The 18,955-nt window shown below is 44.7% G+C and overlaps 1 protein-coding gene across 1 annotated transcript in view; it reads left to right on the top strand.

The window, feature by feature from the left end:
* Nucleotides 1–18,955, top strand: part of SGCZ (sarcoglycan zeta) — a 648,899-nt gene that overhangs the window by 557,475 nt on the left and 72,469 nt on the right. The window contains exon 5 of the mRNA XM_066574655.1: nt 16,385–16,472. Within this exon, the coding sequence (XP_066430752.1) occupies nt 16,385–16,472 (88 nt within the window). The remainder of the gene's footprint in view (nt 1–16,384; nt 16,473–18,955) is intronic.

Here is an 18,955-nt window from a genome sequence, read left to right as displayed (position 1 = left end):
AGCACAACTTTTTGTGCTTTGAAGGTCGAGTTAATGCGAGCTTATCTGTATCTGCTCTCATGTGAAGGAGGCTTAAGGCTGTATTTACATGGGTGGTATTTACACATGAATTCTATGTGATTTCAAGACACACACAATCCTTGCGTCAAAAAAAATTATTTTCAACACATAGTTTATGGTGTTACTTGCAAGTTCCCTTTAATTAATTGCCAGCTACATGGCGGATTTATCTGATGGGGAAGTGACCCTTTATCCGTGGCAGAAATCTGAAGCTGAACATTGAAATTCTTTGGTAGATTTACATGAGGACCAGCACTCTGATTTAGGTCCAGTCTATGGTGCAAATCCGCAGGTGGCCTCCTAATGCAGCTTTCATGTCATGATTCTATTTTTCCGTGATGTTGATTTCAAAATCCGTGTCATGTGAACACATGTTGAATGCTGCTGAAATCCTGGGAATGACTGCTAATATTTTCCCAGCGTTGGACACAGCTAAACCCTCTCCCTTTTTTTTCAGCTCCCATAGGAGTCTATGGGAGCTTCAAGCATATTTTGACCAAAGATAGGGCAATACATGTGTTTGGACACAGTGTATACAATTGGCAACCAAAAATGTTTGCCAATGTGCTGTTTTCACACTGCTAAAAATCGCTCATCTGAATGAATGCATTCAGATGGTAATGATTTTTGGATCCAGCTAAATAGCGGTATATATACGGTCGTGTGATTAAGGGCCTAAAGGTGCTTTCACATGTAGTAGATGTGGTGTGAATTTTCGGTAGTGGAAAAATTTGCACCTGAATCAGTCTCGAAATCTGCACCAATTGGTGCTAATTTTGAGGCTCATCCACCTTCAGTTAATGGGGCGGGCTGTTGCAGAAGCGCATCAAAATCTGCAACAAATACTGTGAATTTTGGTGTGGATTTTTCTGCAGTAGAAAATCCACACCAAATCTGCACGTGTAAACCCTTATGGTACTTTTACACTGGCATATTTTCTCTAGAAAATGAGCGCCAATCAGTATTTTTTTTTTACAAGTCGATTGCTCCATGTAAATGGCTCTCATTCAGAACCAGTCAGCTTTAGGTCGGTGTCACAAGAGTGGATTTCTGCACATGGAAAAATCCTACTCACAAACACGAAGAATATAACCTATTTATTTTGAAGGATTCATCTTCATTTTTTTCCTTTTGCACGCAGCCGCAAAAAAACAGGGCCTGCTGTATGTTGTGCGCATTTGCACACCAAAGAGGCCCCATAGGAGGTGTACAAATGTACACATATGTACCCATGGATATGTGCCATCGCTGCACAAACCCGCACCCACCAGCACCTTATTTGGCTTAATAGCCATTTAAATCATGGCAGAGTGATTCACTCACCCATATGAACTAGTAATTATTAGGACATTATAGTCCCAGTGTATCTGGTGGCACATCACACACACAGTAGCTTGATTACCACCCAAGCCAAACACAGCTTGGCTCCTTCCACAGCAGTGACATCACCACAGGTCCTTCAGCCCACCAGATCACTGTGGTGGAGGAAGGTCAGTGTGTTCTGTCAGGACTGCTGAGTTGTGTCTGACATAATAGTGGTTTAGTTGTATTCTCATTTTCTTATTTTTGTCCTCCCCTTCCATGAGCCCTAACTGTGTTGTTCCTCTGTCGGTCAGACTCTGTGTTTTATATATGTTGAAGGACCTTCAATGACGTCACCAGGGGCAGAGCGATGACATCACCAGGGGTAAAGCATAAGAATCACACACACGCACACACACACACATACATACATACTCACAGACAAGTGGTCGTTAGTAGTTTGACTAGCAATGCCCGCACAAATGTGTACAGTATGGTGCCCAGTCATGCGTACAAAGTACAGTTGTTTTTTGTGCAAAAAAAGTTGTGTAGGAGCGAGTATATTCTGCAATATACTTGTGCGACGCCACCCTTAAGGAATGTTCTCATGTAGTGGAAATGAAGTGAATTTTCTGCAGTCCTTCAATAGAAGAGGTGAAGTCTGTTGCGGATATGCACCAATAGTGCAGATGTTGACATGGCTTTTGCCTCAGATTGTGTTGCGGAAGATCCGCACCCTTTCCTCTACATCTGAACATACCCTTTGTGTGATCACTTAGGCACATACAGCATATACATTGTTGATGGCTACACATCACTGTTTACATGGGGCGAATGCTGACATCATTTTTGATGCATAAAGGATGTGATCACATGACAGCAAGTCTTATTTGCCAGTTGTTCGGCATCATCTTCACATAGGCATATGATTAGGCTAATGAACATTCATTCCCAGTCAACTGCCCATGTAAAAGGCCACAAAGACGTGATCCGCACTATGTTTTTAAATGTATTCACATATGCTACAAGAATGTGATGTAATTGTCGGCTAGATGGTGTATTTGAAGGATCTATTTTTTTAAATACTGGTAGTATATAATATATTAGAGCTCCCTCTCACGGGAGCGGTTGCATACACATTGCGCAGAGAAAAAAAAATCATTGTTTTCAATGGGTTCCTTCCCACTGTTCTTTTTGCTTACGCAAAAAAAAAAAAATACGACATGCTCTATTTTTGTGTGCTTTTGCGCACCAAAGGTCCCCATAGTTGTCTATGGAGGGAGGGGGAATGCATACATATGTACGTGCAGGTATGCGAAAAAAACTGTGCATACTAGTGAACTTAATTTGGCTTAAAAGCCATTTAAATCAGGGTGGGGGTGATTCCCTCACCTATGTCAACAAATGGTGCCTGCGTTTATGTGTCCCAAAAATGTTTTAGCAAAAGGGCCCAGCATAAAAAAACACCACAAAAACAAAGTTTATTCACCTCTCCTTGGCCCTCCAAGATGCATCTGAGCAGCTCCTATGGCCGTGGGTCTGGAATCTGAGTGTACAGCCTGGTGGAGGTCAGGCGACCGCTGCGCTAATTAGAGTGGTCACATCCAGCGGGCCATATTATGAAAGCCAACCCCTGCTGCTAGAAAATGTTGTAGTGTAGTGATAAAACTTCTTAAAGCTTAGTTCTGGTACTGTATTGATGCAGTAAGCCTGGTTCTGGCATCTTATCAATGTAGTAAGCTTGCTTCTGTTACTGTATTGATGTAGTAAGTTCAGTTCTAGTACTGTTTCTCTAACAACAAATGTAGTGGCCCAGGGTCGGGGTGTCTTTAGTTTAGGTGTATGTCTGTCTTGTGTATACTGTTTTATGTATATATGTTCTATGTGAGTGCTAACAAGCTGTGTTGAATCAAGTCAGCTCCACCTAACTTGTCAGTTGGATGTTCTCGCGGACAGTTAGGAGTAGTGGGGAGGAGGAGTCTAGTGTGGAGAAGAAAGTAGAGGAACTGCAAAGACATAGTCAGTGGAGAAGGACGTGCCTGCAGGAAGCTGGAGCTCACTTCTGCCTACACAGAGCCGTGGGCCTGTCCCACTCTTGGTGAGATATCCCCTCTTTAGGGGGACTGAAGTTCAGAGTAACAGCTCCTAGCAGGACCAGCTGGAAGAGTAGCCAATGAGCAAGGGAAGGCAGGAATTGTGTGAAAACCACCCTGTCAGGAGTGTACCCCTGGGGTTTGTCTAATCAGATAACTTGGACTGAGGACACCTAGAATCGGGAAGTTAAGTGCCTCCTAGAAGAACGCGTGAGAGTGTGTATGTAAAAAAGATGAATCAGAGGGAAGCCTGACAGAAGGGCTGTTTCTGAACTGTCAACTTGTTGTGTTCTTGTAAAATCAAAGCTGGATTCAGTGAGTAAAGAAAACCATGTACCTTCAAAAAACTATTTTTGTTTGTGGACGCCTTTATTTAACGATGAGCAACCGTCTACTGGAAAAGAGGTACTGGTGTCACGTGACAACACTGTTAGGATTAATTACCATTGCTTACATGTGCCTGTTTTACTTGCACTGTACGAGACCAAGCTGGGCGCTTTGCAGCCATTGTCAGGAAAGATCACAGTGCCACCTGTGACAACCATCTTGAGAACCTTGTGGTTTCAATGGCTCGCCTTCACTCGGCCACCGCACACAAGTGATAAATAATTGGTAAATAATAGAGATGAGCGAGCACCAAAATGCTCGGGTGCTCGTTACTTGGGACGAAATTATCGCGATGCTCGAGGTGTCGTTTTGAGTAACGAACCCCATTGAAGTCAATGGGTGACCTGAGCATTTTTGTATATCACCGATGCTCGCTAAGGTTTTCATTTGTGAAAATCTGGGCAATTCAAGAAAGTGATGGGAACGACACAGCAACGGATAGGGCAGGCGAGGGGCTACATGTTGGGCTGCATCTCAAGTTCCCAGGTCCCACTATTAAGCCACAATAGCGGCAAGAGTGCCCCCCCCTCCCAACAACTTTACTTCTGAAAAGCCCTCATTAGCAATGCATACCTTAGCTAAGCACCACACTACCTCCAACAAAGCACAATCACTGCCTGTATGACACTCTGCTGCCACTTCTCCTGGGTTACATGCTGCCCAACCAACCCCCCCCCCCCCCCCGCACGACGCAGTGTCCACAGCGCACACCAAAGTGTCCCTGCGCAGCCTTCAGCTGCAGTCATGCCACAGCACCCTCATGTCTATTTATAAGTGCGTCTGCCATGAGGAGGAACCGCAGGCACACACTGCAGAGGGTTGGCACGGCTAGGCAGCGACCCTCTTTAAAAGGGGTGGGGCGATAGCCCACAATGCTGTACAGAAGCAATGAGAAATATAATCCTGTGCCACCGCCATCAGGAGCTGCACACGTGGGCATAGCAATGGGGAACCTATGTGCCACACACTATTCATTCTGTCAAGGTGTCTGCATGCCCCAGTCAGACCGCGTTTTTTTATAAATAGTCACAGGCAGGAACAACTCCGCAATGGGAATTCCGTGTGCACCCACAGCATGGGTGGCTCCCTGGAACCCACCAGCTGTACATAAATGTATCCCATTGCAGTGCCCATCACAGCTGAGGCAACGTCCGATTAAATGCAGGTGGGCTTCGGCCCACACTGCATGCCCCAACCTGACCAGGCTTTTTAATTCATAGACACAGGCAGGTACAACTCCCTATTGTGAAGTCCCTGTGGACCGACAGCAAGGGGCAGGTGAAACCCATTAATCGCTTTGGTTAATGTGGCTTAATTTGTAACTTGGCCTGGAGGCAGCCCAGTTAAAATAAAAATTGGTTCAGGTGAAAGTTTCAACGTTTTAATGAGCATTGAAACGTATAAAAATTGTTTACAAAAATTATATGACTGAGCCTTGTGGGCCTAAGAAAAATTGCCCGTTCAGCGTGATTACGTGAGGTTTCAGGAGGAGGAGCAGGAGGAGGAGGATGAATAGAATACACAGATTGATGAAGCAAAAAGGTCCCCGTTTTTGATGGTGATAGAGAACGATGCTTCCATCCGCGGGTGCAGCCTACGTATTGCTTAGGTATCGCTGCTGTCCGCTGGTGGAGAAGAGAAGTCTGGGGAAATCCAGGCTTTGTTCATCTTGATGAGTGTAAGCCTGTCGGCACTGTCAGTTGACAGGCGGGTACGCTTATCCGTGATGATTCCCCCAGCCGCACTAAACACCCTCTCTGACAAGAAGCTAGCCGCAGGACAAGCAAGCACCTCCAGGGCATACAGCGCGAGTTCAGGCCACGTGTCCAGCTTCGACACCCAGTAGTTGTAGGGGACAGAGGCGTCACCGAGGACGGTCGTGCGATCGGCTACGTACTCCCTCACCATCCTTTTACAGTGCTTCCACCAACTCAGCCTTGACTGGGGAGCGGTGACACAGTCTTGCTGGGGAGCCATAAAGCTGGCAAACGCCTTGGAGAATGTTCCCCTGCCTGCGCTGTACATGCTGCCTGATCTCTGCGCCTCCCCTGCTACCTGGCCCTCGGAACTGCACCTTCTGCCACTAGCACTGTCGGATGGGAATGTTACCATCAGTTTGTCCGCCAGGGTCCTGTGGTATAGCATCACTCTCGAACCCCTTTCCTCTTTGGGTATGAGAGTGGAAAGGTTCTCCTTATACCGTGGGTCGAGCAGTGTGTACACCCAGTAATCCGTAGTGGCCAGAATGCGTGTAACGCGAGGGTCTCGAGAAAGGCATCCTAACATGAAGTCAGCCATGTGTGCCAGGGTACCTGTACACAACACATGGCTGTCCTCACTAGGAAGATCACTTTCAGGATCCTCCTCCTCCTCCGGCCATACACGCTGAAAGGATGACAGGCAAGCAGCATGGGTACCCTCAGCAGTGGGCCAAGCTGTCTCTTCCCCCTCCTCCTCATGCACCTCCCCCTCCTCCTCAACGCGCTGAGATATAGACATGAGGGTGCTCTGACTATCCAGCGACATACTGTCTACCCTCGCCTCCGTTTCCAAGCGCAAAGCATCTGCCTTTATGCTTTGCAGGGAACTTCTCAAGAGGCATAGCAGAGGAATGGTGACGCTAATGATTGCAGCATCCCTGCTCACCATCTGGGTAGACTCCTCAACGTTTCCAAGGACCTGGCAGATGGCTGCCAACCAGGCCCACTCTTCTGTAAAGAATTGAGGAGGCTGACTCCCACTACGCTGCCCATGTTGGAGTTGGTATTCCACTATAGCTCTATGCTGTTCATAGAGTCTGGCCAACATGTGGAGTGTAGAGTTCCACCATGTGGGCACGTCGCACAGCAGTCGGTGCACTGGCAGATTAAACCGATGTTGCAGGGTCCGCAGGGTGGCAGCGTCCGTCTTGGACTTGCGGAAATGTGCGCTGACCCGGCGCACCTTTCCGAGCAGGTATGACAAGTGTGGGTAGCTTTTCAGAAAGCGCTGAACCACCAAATTAAAGACATGGGCCAGGCATGGCACGTGCGTGAGGCTGCCGAGCTGCAGAGCCGCCACCAGGTTACGGCCGTTGTCACACATGACTATGCCCGGTTGGAGGCTCAGCGGCGAAAGCCAGCGGTCGGTCTGCTCTGTCAGACCCTGCAGCAGTTCGTGGGCCATGTGCCTCTTCTCTCCTAAGCTGAGTAGTTTCAGCACAGCCTGCTGACGCTTGCCCACCGCTGTGCTGCCACGCCGCGCGACACCGACTGCTGGCGACGTGCTGCTGCTGCTGACACATCTTGATTGCGAGACAGAGGTTGCGTTGGAGGAGGAGGGTGGTTTAGTGGAGGAAGCATACACCGCCGCAGATACCAGCACCGAGCTGGGGCCTGCAATTCTGGGGGTGGGTAGGACGTGAGCGGTCCCAGGCTCTGACCCTGTCCCAGCCTCCACTAAATTCACCCAATGTGCCGTCAGGGAGATATAGTGGCCCTGCCCGCCTGTGCTTGTCCACGTGTCCGTTGTTAAGTGGATCTTGGCAGTAACCGCGTTAGTGAGGGCGCGTACAATGTTGCGGGAGACGTGGTCGTGCAGGGCTGGGACGGCACATCGGGAAAAGTAGTGGCGACTGGGAACCGAGTAGCGCGGGGCCGCCGCCGTCATCATGCTTTTGAAAGCCTCCGTTTCCACAAGCCTATACGGCAGGATCTCCAGGCTGATCAATTTGGCTATGTGCACGTTTAACGCTTGAGCGTGCGGGTGCGTGACGGCGTACTTGCGCTTGCGCTCAAACAGTTGCGCTAGCGACGTCTGGACGCTGCGCTGAGAGACATTGCTGGATGGGGCCGAGGACAGCGGAGGTGAGGGTGTGGGTGCAGGCCGGTAGGCACTCGTGCCTGTGTCCTCAGAGGGGGGTTGGATCTCAGTGGCAGGTTGGGGCACAGGGGGAGAGGCAGTGGTGCAAACTGGAGGCGGTGAACGGCCTTCGTCCCACCTTGTGGGGTGCTTGGCCATCATATGCGTGCGCATGCAGGTGGTGGTGGCTCCCCAGCTGATTTTGGCGCGACAAGGTTGCACACCACTGTTCGTCGGTCGTCAGGCGTCTCTGTGAAAAACTGCCACACCTTAGAGCACCTTGGCCTCTGCAGGGTGGCATGGCGCGAGGGGGCACTTTGGGAAACAGTTGGTGGATTATTCGGTCTGGCCCTGCCTCTACCCCTGGCCACCGCACTGGCTCGGCCTGTGCCCACACCCGGACTTGGGCCTCCGCGTCCTCGCCCGCGTCCACGTCCTCTAGGCCTACCCCTACCCCTCAGCATGCTGTATTACCAGTAGTGCAGAAACAGAACGCTGTAATTAAATGTGCCGCTTTTTGGCCTGTGGTTGGAGGCTGACTTCGCTTACGGAACGCACAGCAGAGGCAGGAAAGAATTTTGCGCAAGCCTGCTGTAACACTTAGCTGGCTGCGTATGAATTAGGACAACTACCCCCAGCAGAGACCCAGTACACTTGTGGACAGGAATACAGCAGTGATGTAAGAGGCAACACAGAGGCAGGAAAGAATTTTGCGCAAGCCTGCTGTAACACTTAGCTGGCTGCGTATGAATTAGGACAACTACCCCCAGCAGAGACCCAGTACACTTGTGGACAGGAATACAGCGGTGATGTAAGAGGCAACACAGAGGCAGGAAAGAATTTTGCGCAAGCCTGCTGTAACACTTAGCTGGCTGCGTATGAATTAGGACAACTACCCTCAGCAGAGACCCAGTACACTTGTGGACAGGAATACAGCAGTGATGTAAGAGGCAACACAGAGGCAGGAAAGAATTTTGACAAACATGCCTGCTGTAACACTTAGCTGGCTGCGTATGAATTAGGACAACTACCCCCAGCAGAGACCCAGTACACTTGTGGACAGGAATACAGCGGTGATGTAAGAGGCAACACAGAGGCAGGAAAGAATTTTGCGCAAGCCTGTTGTAACACTTAGCTGGCTGCGTATGAATTAAGACAACTACGCCCAGCAGAGACCCAGTACACTGAGGACGGTCACAGGCAGCCCAAATAGATTTTTTTTCCCAAATGTTTTTGGAAAGGCCCACTGCCTATATACACTAAATATGTCTTCTGTCCCTGCCTCACCACTACTGGCCCTGGACAATGTAAAATTACTGCAGGACGCAATGCTCTGCACGGCCGATATACAAAAAAAAAATGTGCAACATTGCTAAAAGCAGCCTCCACACTACTGCACACGGTTAGTTGTGGCCCTAAGAAGGACCGTTGGGGTTCTTGAAGCCTAAAATAACTCCTAACGCTCTCCCTATAGCAGCTCTGGCATCAGCAGCACTGTCCCTGATCTCTGTCAGAATGCATCTGTGGCGAGCCGCGGGAGGGGCCGATTTTTATACTCGGGTGACACCTGATCTCCCCAGCCACTCACTGCAGGGGGGTGGTATAGGGCTTGAACGTTGCAGGGGGAAGTTGTAATGCGTTCCCTGTCTTTCTATTGGCCAGAAAAGCGCGCTAACGTCTCAGAGATGAAAGTGAAAGTAACTCAAACATCGCGTGGTACTCGTCTCGAGTAACGAGCATCTCGAACACGCTAATACTCGAACGAGTATCAAGCTCGGACGAGTACGTTTGCTCATCTCTAGTAAATAATGATTTTATCATTCAGTTTCTTCATTAATAGTGGGCAAATAATGTTACGATCACCAAAAAATGAATTGTTACAATAATTGACCAATGTAAATGAGCACTTAATGGGACATATTCATTCTAAGTTCTTAGGGCAGCACACACTGTATATATGCCCTGGCATGCGTCAAGGGGCATTTGTGTGCCTTTAAACACTGGAGTAGTGCTTTGGAGCTTTACTATGAGTAGGGGCTCTTTCACACGAGCGAATATGTTCTTGCGTTCTCTCGTCCGTGTCGTAAATACTCATGAATGGACGATTTTCCGCGATCAAATTGTGTGCTTAATTAGGATTTTCTCGTCCACTCACACGACTGGGTGTGATATTTTTAGCAAAACAATACTTCGCACCCCAGAAAGCCATCACTTGACATAAATCCTTCCAATACCTACATAGAGGCACCTGTAGGCTTTTCACAGCATTGGACGCTGCTAAAATGCCTCCCCTTCCCCTTTTTTTCCCTTTATATACAGCCGCCGCTGTATATAGGTCAAAAGATAGAGCCAGAACTATCTTTTTACCCCCCTATATTCGTCCTCGCATATTTCGGTCACATATGTTCCATCTTTTATGGTGCAACATTTTTAAGCACCGTATATTCGCCCATGTGAACAAATGCATTGGAAACCCATGCCTCAGAGGGTCGCGTGTTTCGGTTGGGTGTGAAAACGCAGCCGATATATGCAATTAACATGCAAGCAAAGACAAAAAAAAACTGCACTGAGCATGACCAAGCCTCTGCTGTCATCCGCTGTATAGTTAAGGGTTGCTACTCAGGGTGACTGGCTGGGTTCACCGACGGAGTCGGCTGTAGGCCTCCTGCATGTGCAATCCGACCCGCTCTTGTCAGCCCGGTCTAGTAATTTATACTTTAATGCAAATGTATTTATTTCCTATTAATATTGTTATAAACATAAAAAAAATTAAATATTAGGATTTTTCTTTCGCAATTAAGTTTTCTTCAAACTTGTGTAAAACAAGAATATAAAATGTGTGCAGATGAAAGAGCTCATGCTAACAACGGAGTGCCATTGAGCTTTTTATTTGGTGACAGCTATCAGGATATCATTATGTGGTTTTCTATGCTCTTCTTTTCTTCAAGTACAGTCCAAAAAAAGAAACAGTTACAATACAAATGTTACTCTACTGAAGACTGAAGAGGCATTACAGCCTGGAGTGGTAGAAGAGGGTAGAAAGAACTTGACTCAGCGTTACCCAAAAACAAACTCACACAGTAAGGGGAAAAAAAGCACAGAGGAGACAGTAGAGTGAGAGGGAGTAGGAAGGCATGGAATAATCTCATGCAGCAGGAGAGGAAGTGGAGAGTGTGTTGTATGTGCATCAATGCAGTGTGCTGTGAAGAGACAGTGGTCACACAGCATAGAGCGTTGATTGTTTGCGGCAGGAATTACTGATACAGAAAGCCCGTTGTGCACTTATTTAGAATTTTTAGAAGTAAGAGCATCATGAAAAATTCAGAATGCAACAATGCTAAAAATGCATTGTTTAACATTCTAGGTATTCTATGACAAGACATTGTATGCTTATCCAATCTTTTTCATGTAGAGTAAATTTCCCTTTATAATGTTTGATGATGCTTTCGAACCTCTCTAAAAGGAATGTGGCATCGGAATAACCTATTGTATAAATCATGTTTTCTATGCTTTTTTAAATTAATTTTTAGTGATGAGCGAGCATACTCGCTAAGGGCAATTGCTCGAGAGAGCATTGCCTTTAGCGAGTACCTGCCCGCTCGAGACAAAAGGTTCGGGTGTCGGCGGCGGGCAGGGAGCTGCTGACTGCCGCTACTCACCGCTCCCCCGCTTGAGCAATTGCCCTTAGCGAGTATGCTCGCTCATCTCTATTAATTTTCAATCTCACAATCTCTATGAAAAATAATGCAATTCTAAAACCCTGCAATTTCTACACTGACTACAGAGCCTAATAATAGTCTGACACTTTCTGTTCAGTAGAGAAAACTTTTCAGCGGTCATCTCATTATCTCACAGATAGGATTAAAATGATAGGTAACACCTATATATAGCTAACATTAGATCCATAATAGGTGATGGTCACAGGTTATCTACTCCCCCTCTCTGCACAATGAACTCTGCAGAAGTCCCAGAGCATACCCATAAGGGTATTTTTAGATGGGCCAACAGTCGCTTGAGTGATTGTTCAAAAGAGCAATTATGGTTGACTGTCATCACATGTAAACATGGGTTAGGCTTTATTCCCACGAGCGCATATCGGCTGCCGTTTTCACGGCCGGCAGATATACACTACATTGGGAGAGGAAAATCTAGTGAGCGGCTGCACAAATCAAACATTTGTGCGCCCATTCAGATGGCCTGTTGAGCCCGGCGCAAATGCACCGAGCTCATCAGGCCATCGCCCATTTCCCCTCCCTCCCCATCGCAGGCTTACCTGTCATTCCTCCTAGCTCCTTCTGTGCAATGGGAGGGGCCGGACGGGCGCGGAGTTAACCATGGCCCACCTCCTCCCATTGGTTATGTACAAGGGGTGGGGGGAGGGCAGGCACTTAGTTCCACTCACATCCCACCCCTTGCCCATAGCCATCAATAGAAGGAGGCAGGGTGGACTGGCGCTTAGCTCCACTCCGTCCCCTCCTATTGCACAGAACGAGCAGGGAGGAACGAGAGGTGAGCCTGCATGGGGGGGAGGAGAACAGAGGGAGGGAGTTTAGCAGCCACGCTGCTAAACTCCCTCCCGCCTACGGCCACTGCAATGGGCTCCCATAGGAGCCCATGCAGCAGCCGACATATTCCGTCCCAAAAGATAGTTCCAGGACTATCTTTTGGGCCCGACGAAAAAATGCCAGGCACTACATTGGCTGGGCCAGGCGTTTTTACATCTCAGAAATACGCCCATGTGATCTGATGCATTGGAATCCAATGGATCAGATCACACCGCATATCAGCCAGCCATGAAAATGGATGGCCAATATGCGCTCGTGGGAAAGAGTCCTTAGAGTCCTTGGTTTTAGCTCACATAAAATCACCAAGCGATTGGGGAAAGATACAGTATAACTTGTATTTTATTCATTTAAACCATTTCTCATTCTGAGCTGTACAGTCCAGCGGGCGGAGCTATCAGTGACTGTATGTACAGTCATACACAGCTGTCAGTCACTGATAGGACCGCCCACTGGACTGTTCAGCTCAGAAAGAGCAGAGATATAAATGTATAAACTACAAGTTATACTGAATCGTTCCCCATAAAACTATATATCAATCTGCTCACCTCCTCCCGCTCTATAACATCATGTCTGAAGTTTGAACAGTATGTTTGAGCTGAAAATTTCCTTTAAAACCATATCTTTAAATGCTGATCTGCTCCGACAAGATGGCAGCTCACAGTCATATGCAACTAAGGGAATTAAAAACTATCAGAATATAAAAGCAGAATAGAAAAATGCAAAATGTTTCCCTAACTGGTTTTAATTAGTATAAAAAATATAGCTGATACATTGCCTTTAAATAACGGAAGACATTTTTTTCCTAAAAATATTTAAAGCAAACCTCTGTCCCAGGACAGGAGGGGTAGGGAAGTATATTAGCTGCAGTTATCCCTCTCTGCCATACCTCCAATCAACAGGTTTTGGGTCCTGTTTTCAGCTGTCCAAAGTGGCCGACACAAGCTTCAGGCTACGTAATCTCCACATTGCATTGGTAGTGTTAGACTACTATTGCACTGTAACTGCTCTGTGATTGGCCGGAGCTTCTCATGTGATCAGCACTGGCCAATCAGAGAGCAGTGCATAGTGTGCATTAGCTAGTTAGAAAATTGCTACATCCACCTTGGACAACTGAAAATAAAGCCAGAAACTGGTGGATCAGAGGGGCAGCAGAGAAGAACTGTAGGTAATCTACCCCCTGCCTTTTCTGTCCCGGGAAAGAATTTTGTCCTGAAAACAGAGGGTTGCTTTAATGTATTTTTAGATGTTAGCAAACTAAATAATAAAGATTTGAAATAAGATAGTTCACCTGCTTGATTCCTTAATATAATATAGTTCATCATTTCTATGCGTTTCTTACCTCTATCATGTCACATATAACATAAACTCACAGTGACATTGTCTATTATAATTACACGATTACAGTACATTCACCAAACTTAACTAGATAGCATACAGAGCTCATAGGGTAAAAATAGCTGCAAGGATTTCTATATATGTCCAGTAATTGGCAGTGCTAAAGCTGCATGCAAACAGGTCACTAAATTATCGTAATTATTATTATTGCATCTGGTGCTGCCACTTCATTATATTCAATTTGTAGTCATTCTAAATGGACATAATGAAGTTGAAAATAAAGATTATTGGTAATCAATGTCACAAGGCACAAGATTAATGGTGTCAAGGATCCAATGAATCAATATTTATATGTAGTTGTATGAGGCGGTAAAATATAGGCAGCACACCAACATTAATTCCAATGTGTGTGAACATCATTAATACTAATGCATTCCCATTACAGAGTCTGCACAGACTTTATTCCTTGCCATACTCTACACTGACATTTTATCTTTGCCGTGGCCCATCTTTAAAAAGCATCTAACTAGTATAATTAAGTTTTCACATATAGCAATCCATGCATCAAATGTAGCCAGCACAGCATGTAAACTATTGTAATATACATATACACTATGTTTTTAATGATAACAATGATAATGAAGGTAAAAATATGACTTGACGTCAGTATAATTGCGCATAAATCAGGATGAACGCAACAAGGGGAACAGTGCTACTTGACAAGAGAGCCACAGCAAGGAGGAGGAAACACAGCAGGTGGTTCTGAAGATTTATTGGTGGAGGCTATGCATTTTTGCACTTTCCTCGGGTCTTACAATTGTCCATATTAGTACATATATACCATCTATTACGATTTTGAGTAAAAGGTTCATCTAGGTTTGCTAAATATTTTTGCTGCTTATTTCTGCTTTTATGTTTACAGTGTCAAGTGAACCCTTTGGAATTACAAGCATTTCTGCATTGGCTGCTAATAAAATGCAGTCTGATTGTTATTAACTCGCAGTTATAGGCAAAATATTCTAACTAAACTAATAACATACAAACAGTTATGCCATGTATAACTTATAGTAACATAGTAACATAGTATGTAAGGCCGAATGAAGACATTGTCCATCTAGTCCAGCCTGTCTATCCTACTGTGTTGATCCAGGGGAAGGCAAAAAACCCCAAGGCCAGAAGTCAATTAGCCCTTTTGGGGAAAAAATTCCTTCCCGACTCCCTAATGGCAATCAGACTGTTCCCTGGATCAACCCCTAATAGTTCCTACCTGCCTATATACCAGGATTGTCAAGCACAATGAGTAAACATCCACAGCGCAAGGAAAAAAAAGTAGATGAAGGTTTGGGTTAATTACATCTCCCAGAGCTAATTAGCAAAATGTGCTTCATTTAGGAAGAGGAGATGGATGTATTGGTTTTACAGGTGCATTGCTCATTAAATAGAGAAAAACAAAGCCAGGTTACTGACAAATCTCTTCTTAATTAAGATTGGTTAGGGTAAACTAGGCCAAGATTCAATCAACTTTCAGAAGACCTTAGAAGGTGTGTTAGACAGCCTATGAAGCTGCAAAAGGCTACAAAAGCATTGTTAAAAACCTGGGTGTACATCAATCCACATTTGCCATAATTTAAAAATGGAGAAAATTGCTAGTGTTGCTACTCTCCCTAGGAGTAGGTATCTTGTTAAGATCACTAGTGGAGCACAACATGCCAGAAAAAAACAAGGGTAACAGCAATAAATCTACAGAAGACTGTACACACTGAAAAAAACTCTGTTCATGTGTTTACCATTAAAAGGCACCGAATGAGAACAGTATACTTGGGAGGACACCATGCCTGAAGTTTGTCCACTTCAAATATACCCAAGACCACTTGCCTGTTCCACAATGCTTCTGGGAAAATGTTCTATGAACAGATGACACAGGAATAGAACTTTTCAGCACAAATACACAACACTATATTTGGAGGAAAAATAACCTTGCACACCAATATCAAAATCTCATCCCAAATGCGAGGCAAAGTGGAGGTTCCATTGTGGATTGGGGCTACTTTGGTGCTTCAGGGCCTGGGTATCTTGCGATCATTGAGGCAATTATTAGATGTATCTAATTCTAAAGAAAATGTACTGTAGGGATAGCAGTCTGCAAGGTTAAGCTGAAGAGACATTGGGTGATACAGCAAGGCAAGGACTGTGCATGCAAGACATATCAGAAATATTGATGAACAGAAAGACATTTCCAGAGAGGACTGGTCTGAAATTCCACCTCAAACTTTGCAAATCTTACTTGAAGATTTAGAAAACCTTTAGTGGAAGTGATTGCTGCTAAAAGTTGATCTATGGTTTGTTAAATTCAAGGCTTCGCTTACTTTTTATCCCTGCACTGTCAGTGTGCATTCACTGTGCTTAATATAATCAATAAAAGGTACAGATAAAAATTTGTAGTATTTAGGATATGTTCACATAAATTGTAAATTTTGTGGTTTTTCTGGATGGAATTTCTGCATGGGAAATCCACAGCACTTACAGTACAAGCCAAGTGGATGGGGTGTTAACAAATTTCATCCACATGGTTCAGACAAAAAAAAAGATGTAAAATATGAGGCAGAACCGACATGCAGTGCAGATTCCAAACCTGCTGCATAACCCCAGCAGATTTTTCGCTGTAGAAACCCCACAGTGGATCAGCAACATGTGAGCATAGCCTAATAGGCTTTCCATCCTTGTAACACTGCTACTACTAGTGTTTAAAATATATACGTAACCATGTCTATATTCTTACAAAATGATTCTTTGATGTTTCAGGACAGTGCGCTGCTGTTACAGTCAGACAGGAATGTAACAGTGAATGCAAGAAACCAGAATGGCCATTTAACAGGTCAAATGATAGTAGGTGAGTTTTCTCTACTCTTCTTCAAAAATTGCGTTAGTATTTCATTGCAATTACTTTAACATAGATATGAGATATGTATGACATTTGCTTCACTGGCGTTTTATTTTACTACTCAGTTTACTACTGTAACTCAGTGTGAGTTACATTGTGGTTTTTGTCCATCTATGCTTTTCTGCTTCCCTTCATTCCATTTCTCATAATATAATTACCATGTCCCTTTGGCTGTCAGTCCAGCCCTCATAATCATACTCTCACAGTCTTACTGCTTCCACACAAAATCAAAAGCACTCACTTCTTGCTGATGTCAGTGTGATCACTTATGAATTTTTTATGTCAAGACAAGTATAAAAATGTGAAATATATATCAGTAATAGGCCACTTTCAGATGAGCGTATTGTAACATGTCCGTAATATGGGTTCGTATTAGATATGTTACAGATGACATTACAACCGTACATCATCGGTATTTCATCACTATTTGATCACTAAGTGACCCGCTGTGTAATGTACCTAAACTAATACTTTAACTTTCTGCTGTCGTACAAACTTACAATTGGGCACAACCATTCTTCAGGTCTTAAATAGGAAATGTAAAGGGGTTGCAAATTGATTATTCAATGCTAAGTGCAAACGTAAGTGACATTCGATGAAATGTAACTAATTACACACATCTGTACCGCACAAACGTGGAATTTGGCATAACCATTCTTTAGGTCCTAAACAGGAAAAGCAAAGTGGTCGCAACTTCAATATTGAATTCTAAGCATGAAACACTGCGAAAATCCATGAGATAGTTCATTGCTCAGAAACCATACAGGATAGGGAAATGATTTGTAAACTAAGGAGAAACTACCTCACCTCTACATATATATACAGGGGAAAATGTAACTGACCTCTGTGTGTATATACTGAAGAGAATCTAAGTGACCTCTGTGTCAATTTACTGGAGAGAATATAACTGACCTGTGTGTGTATTTACTGAAAGGCTGTAAAGTACATAAGGAAGCAGCCATGGACTGCAGGAATGGAGCATGCCTTTAAGGATAAGAAGGGGGTGCAACCTCTAGTCTGGGGGTAAATTAGATTAAAAAGGATGTTACATTTAAGAGTAAAAAGTGAGGAGATTGGGAAGGGTGGCAGAGGGACATCGCTACATGCAGTCTGAGCAGAATCTAATGTTCCTCTATGTGTATACATATTTTATTCCTCGGTTCCTCTGAAATAACCATGACTTCATAAAATTTTCCATGCGAACAACACGTAAACACCTGTACCAAATTAATTTGGGCTAAGCCAGGTATATTAGCTATTATATATGACTAAATCTGAAAATTCTGAAGGCATGGCACCATATAGTTATTGGACATCATATGAGGGACTCCTAAATGACTTGTTTTAATTTTGTAAGTTTGGGTGCACATTCTTACCTTTTATTTATATTATTGTTTTTTACATTAAACCAAGGAAATGATGTACTGTAACTTTAGAGGTTTCCTTTTCAGCTGTATTACTCTATTTTATGATATTGCATTTACTGTAATTAAGCTCTAGAGTGAGATTTCTGAAGACCCCCTAAGAAACCTAAGTGACAGAAGACCTTGTGCACATGTCTCTTATATCCTCCCTGTTATCCCGCAGTGCACGTCCTTTTATCTAAAAGTCAGCAAGAAGTGCTTGAAGCTGGTGAATCACTTTCTATGTAGAGCAGTGTTTCCCAACTTATGTTTTCAGGATATCCTATAGTAAGAACACCTGTGGCAATGTTTGAGGCACTGACAATAATTACATCACCTGTGCAACACTGAGGAAATCCTGAAAACATGACCTGTTGGTGGGTGTGAGGACTGGAGTTGGGGGAACACTGCTATAGAATATCCTGAAAACATGATCTGTTGGGGTCCCTGAGGACTGGAGTTGGAAAAAACTGACGTAAAGGACAGTGTAACTCTTTGTACTTTGTGTTTATATTACAGTCAATAGTAAAAGTATTGGAGCTTCTCATCACAGCACAGGTAGATAATAAGGCAATGCATATAGTACAGGTAGATAACAGTATAGTATATGTATCAGAGGGAAAGAGTAGTACAGTTTAGCGGCATAACTAAAGGCTCAGGGGCCTGGGTGCAAAAGTTCTGCTTGGGACCAACAAACCTGTGCCCCTACTCATACTTAAACCGCGCTGAAAAATAAATTTACATACATGATCTATCCCCTTGGCATAAGCTTTCCAAACATGACTCATTTCCTGGACTACGTAAAAATTTGTTTGCAGTCCCTTAGGCCGGGCTTGAACGAGCATATAATTACCGAGTATTACGCGTGCGCTACACATGCGTGAGATGCGCTGTCATACGCAGTACTATTTTGGTGACATACGCGGCAATAGGCCAGGTCACCAGCAGCTCCACAGCAGTAAAACCATGCATGACCCACGCAATTTTTTATGCTTGTGGCCGTGTACTTTATTTCAGTATATAATACAA

This window comes from Eleutherodactylus coqui, chromosome 7 (genome assembly GCF_035609145.1).
Source record: "Eleutherodactylus coqui strain aEleCoq1 chromosome 7, aEleCoq1.hap1, whole genome shotgun sequence".
Taxonomy (NCBI): Eukaryota; Metazoa; Chordata; class Amphibia; order Anura; family Eleutherodactylidae; genus Eleutherodactylus; species Eleutherodactylus coqui.
The sequence above is the reverse complement of the archived record's forward strand: the minus strand, read 5'-3'. Positions and strand labels throughout refer to the sequence as shown.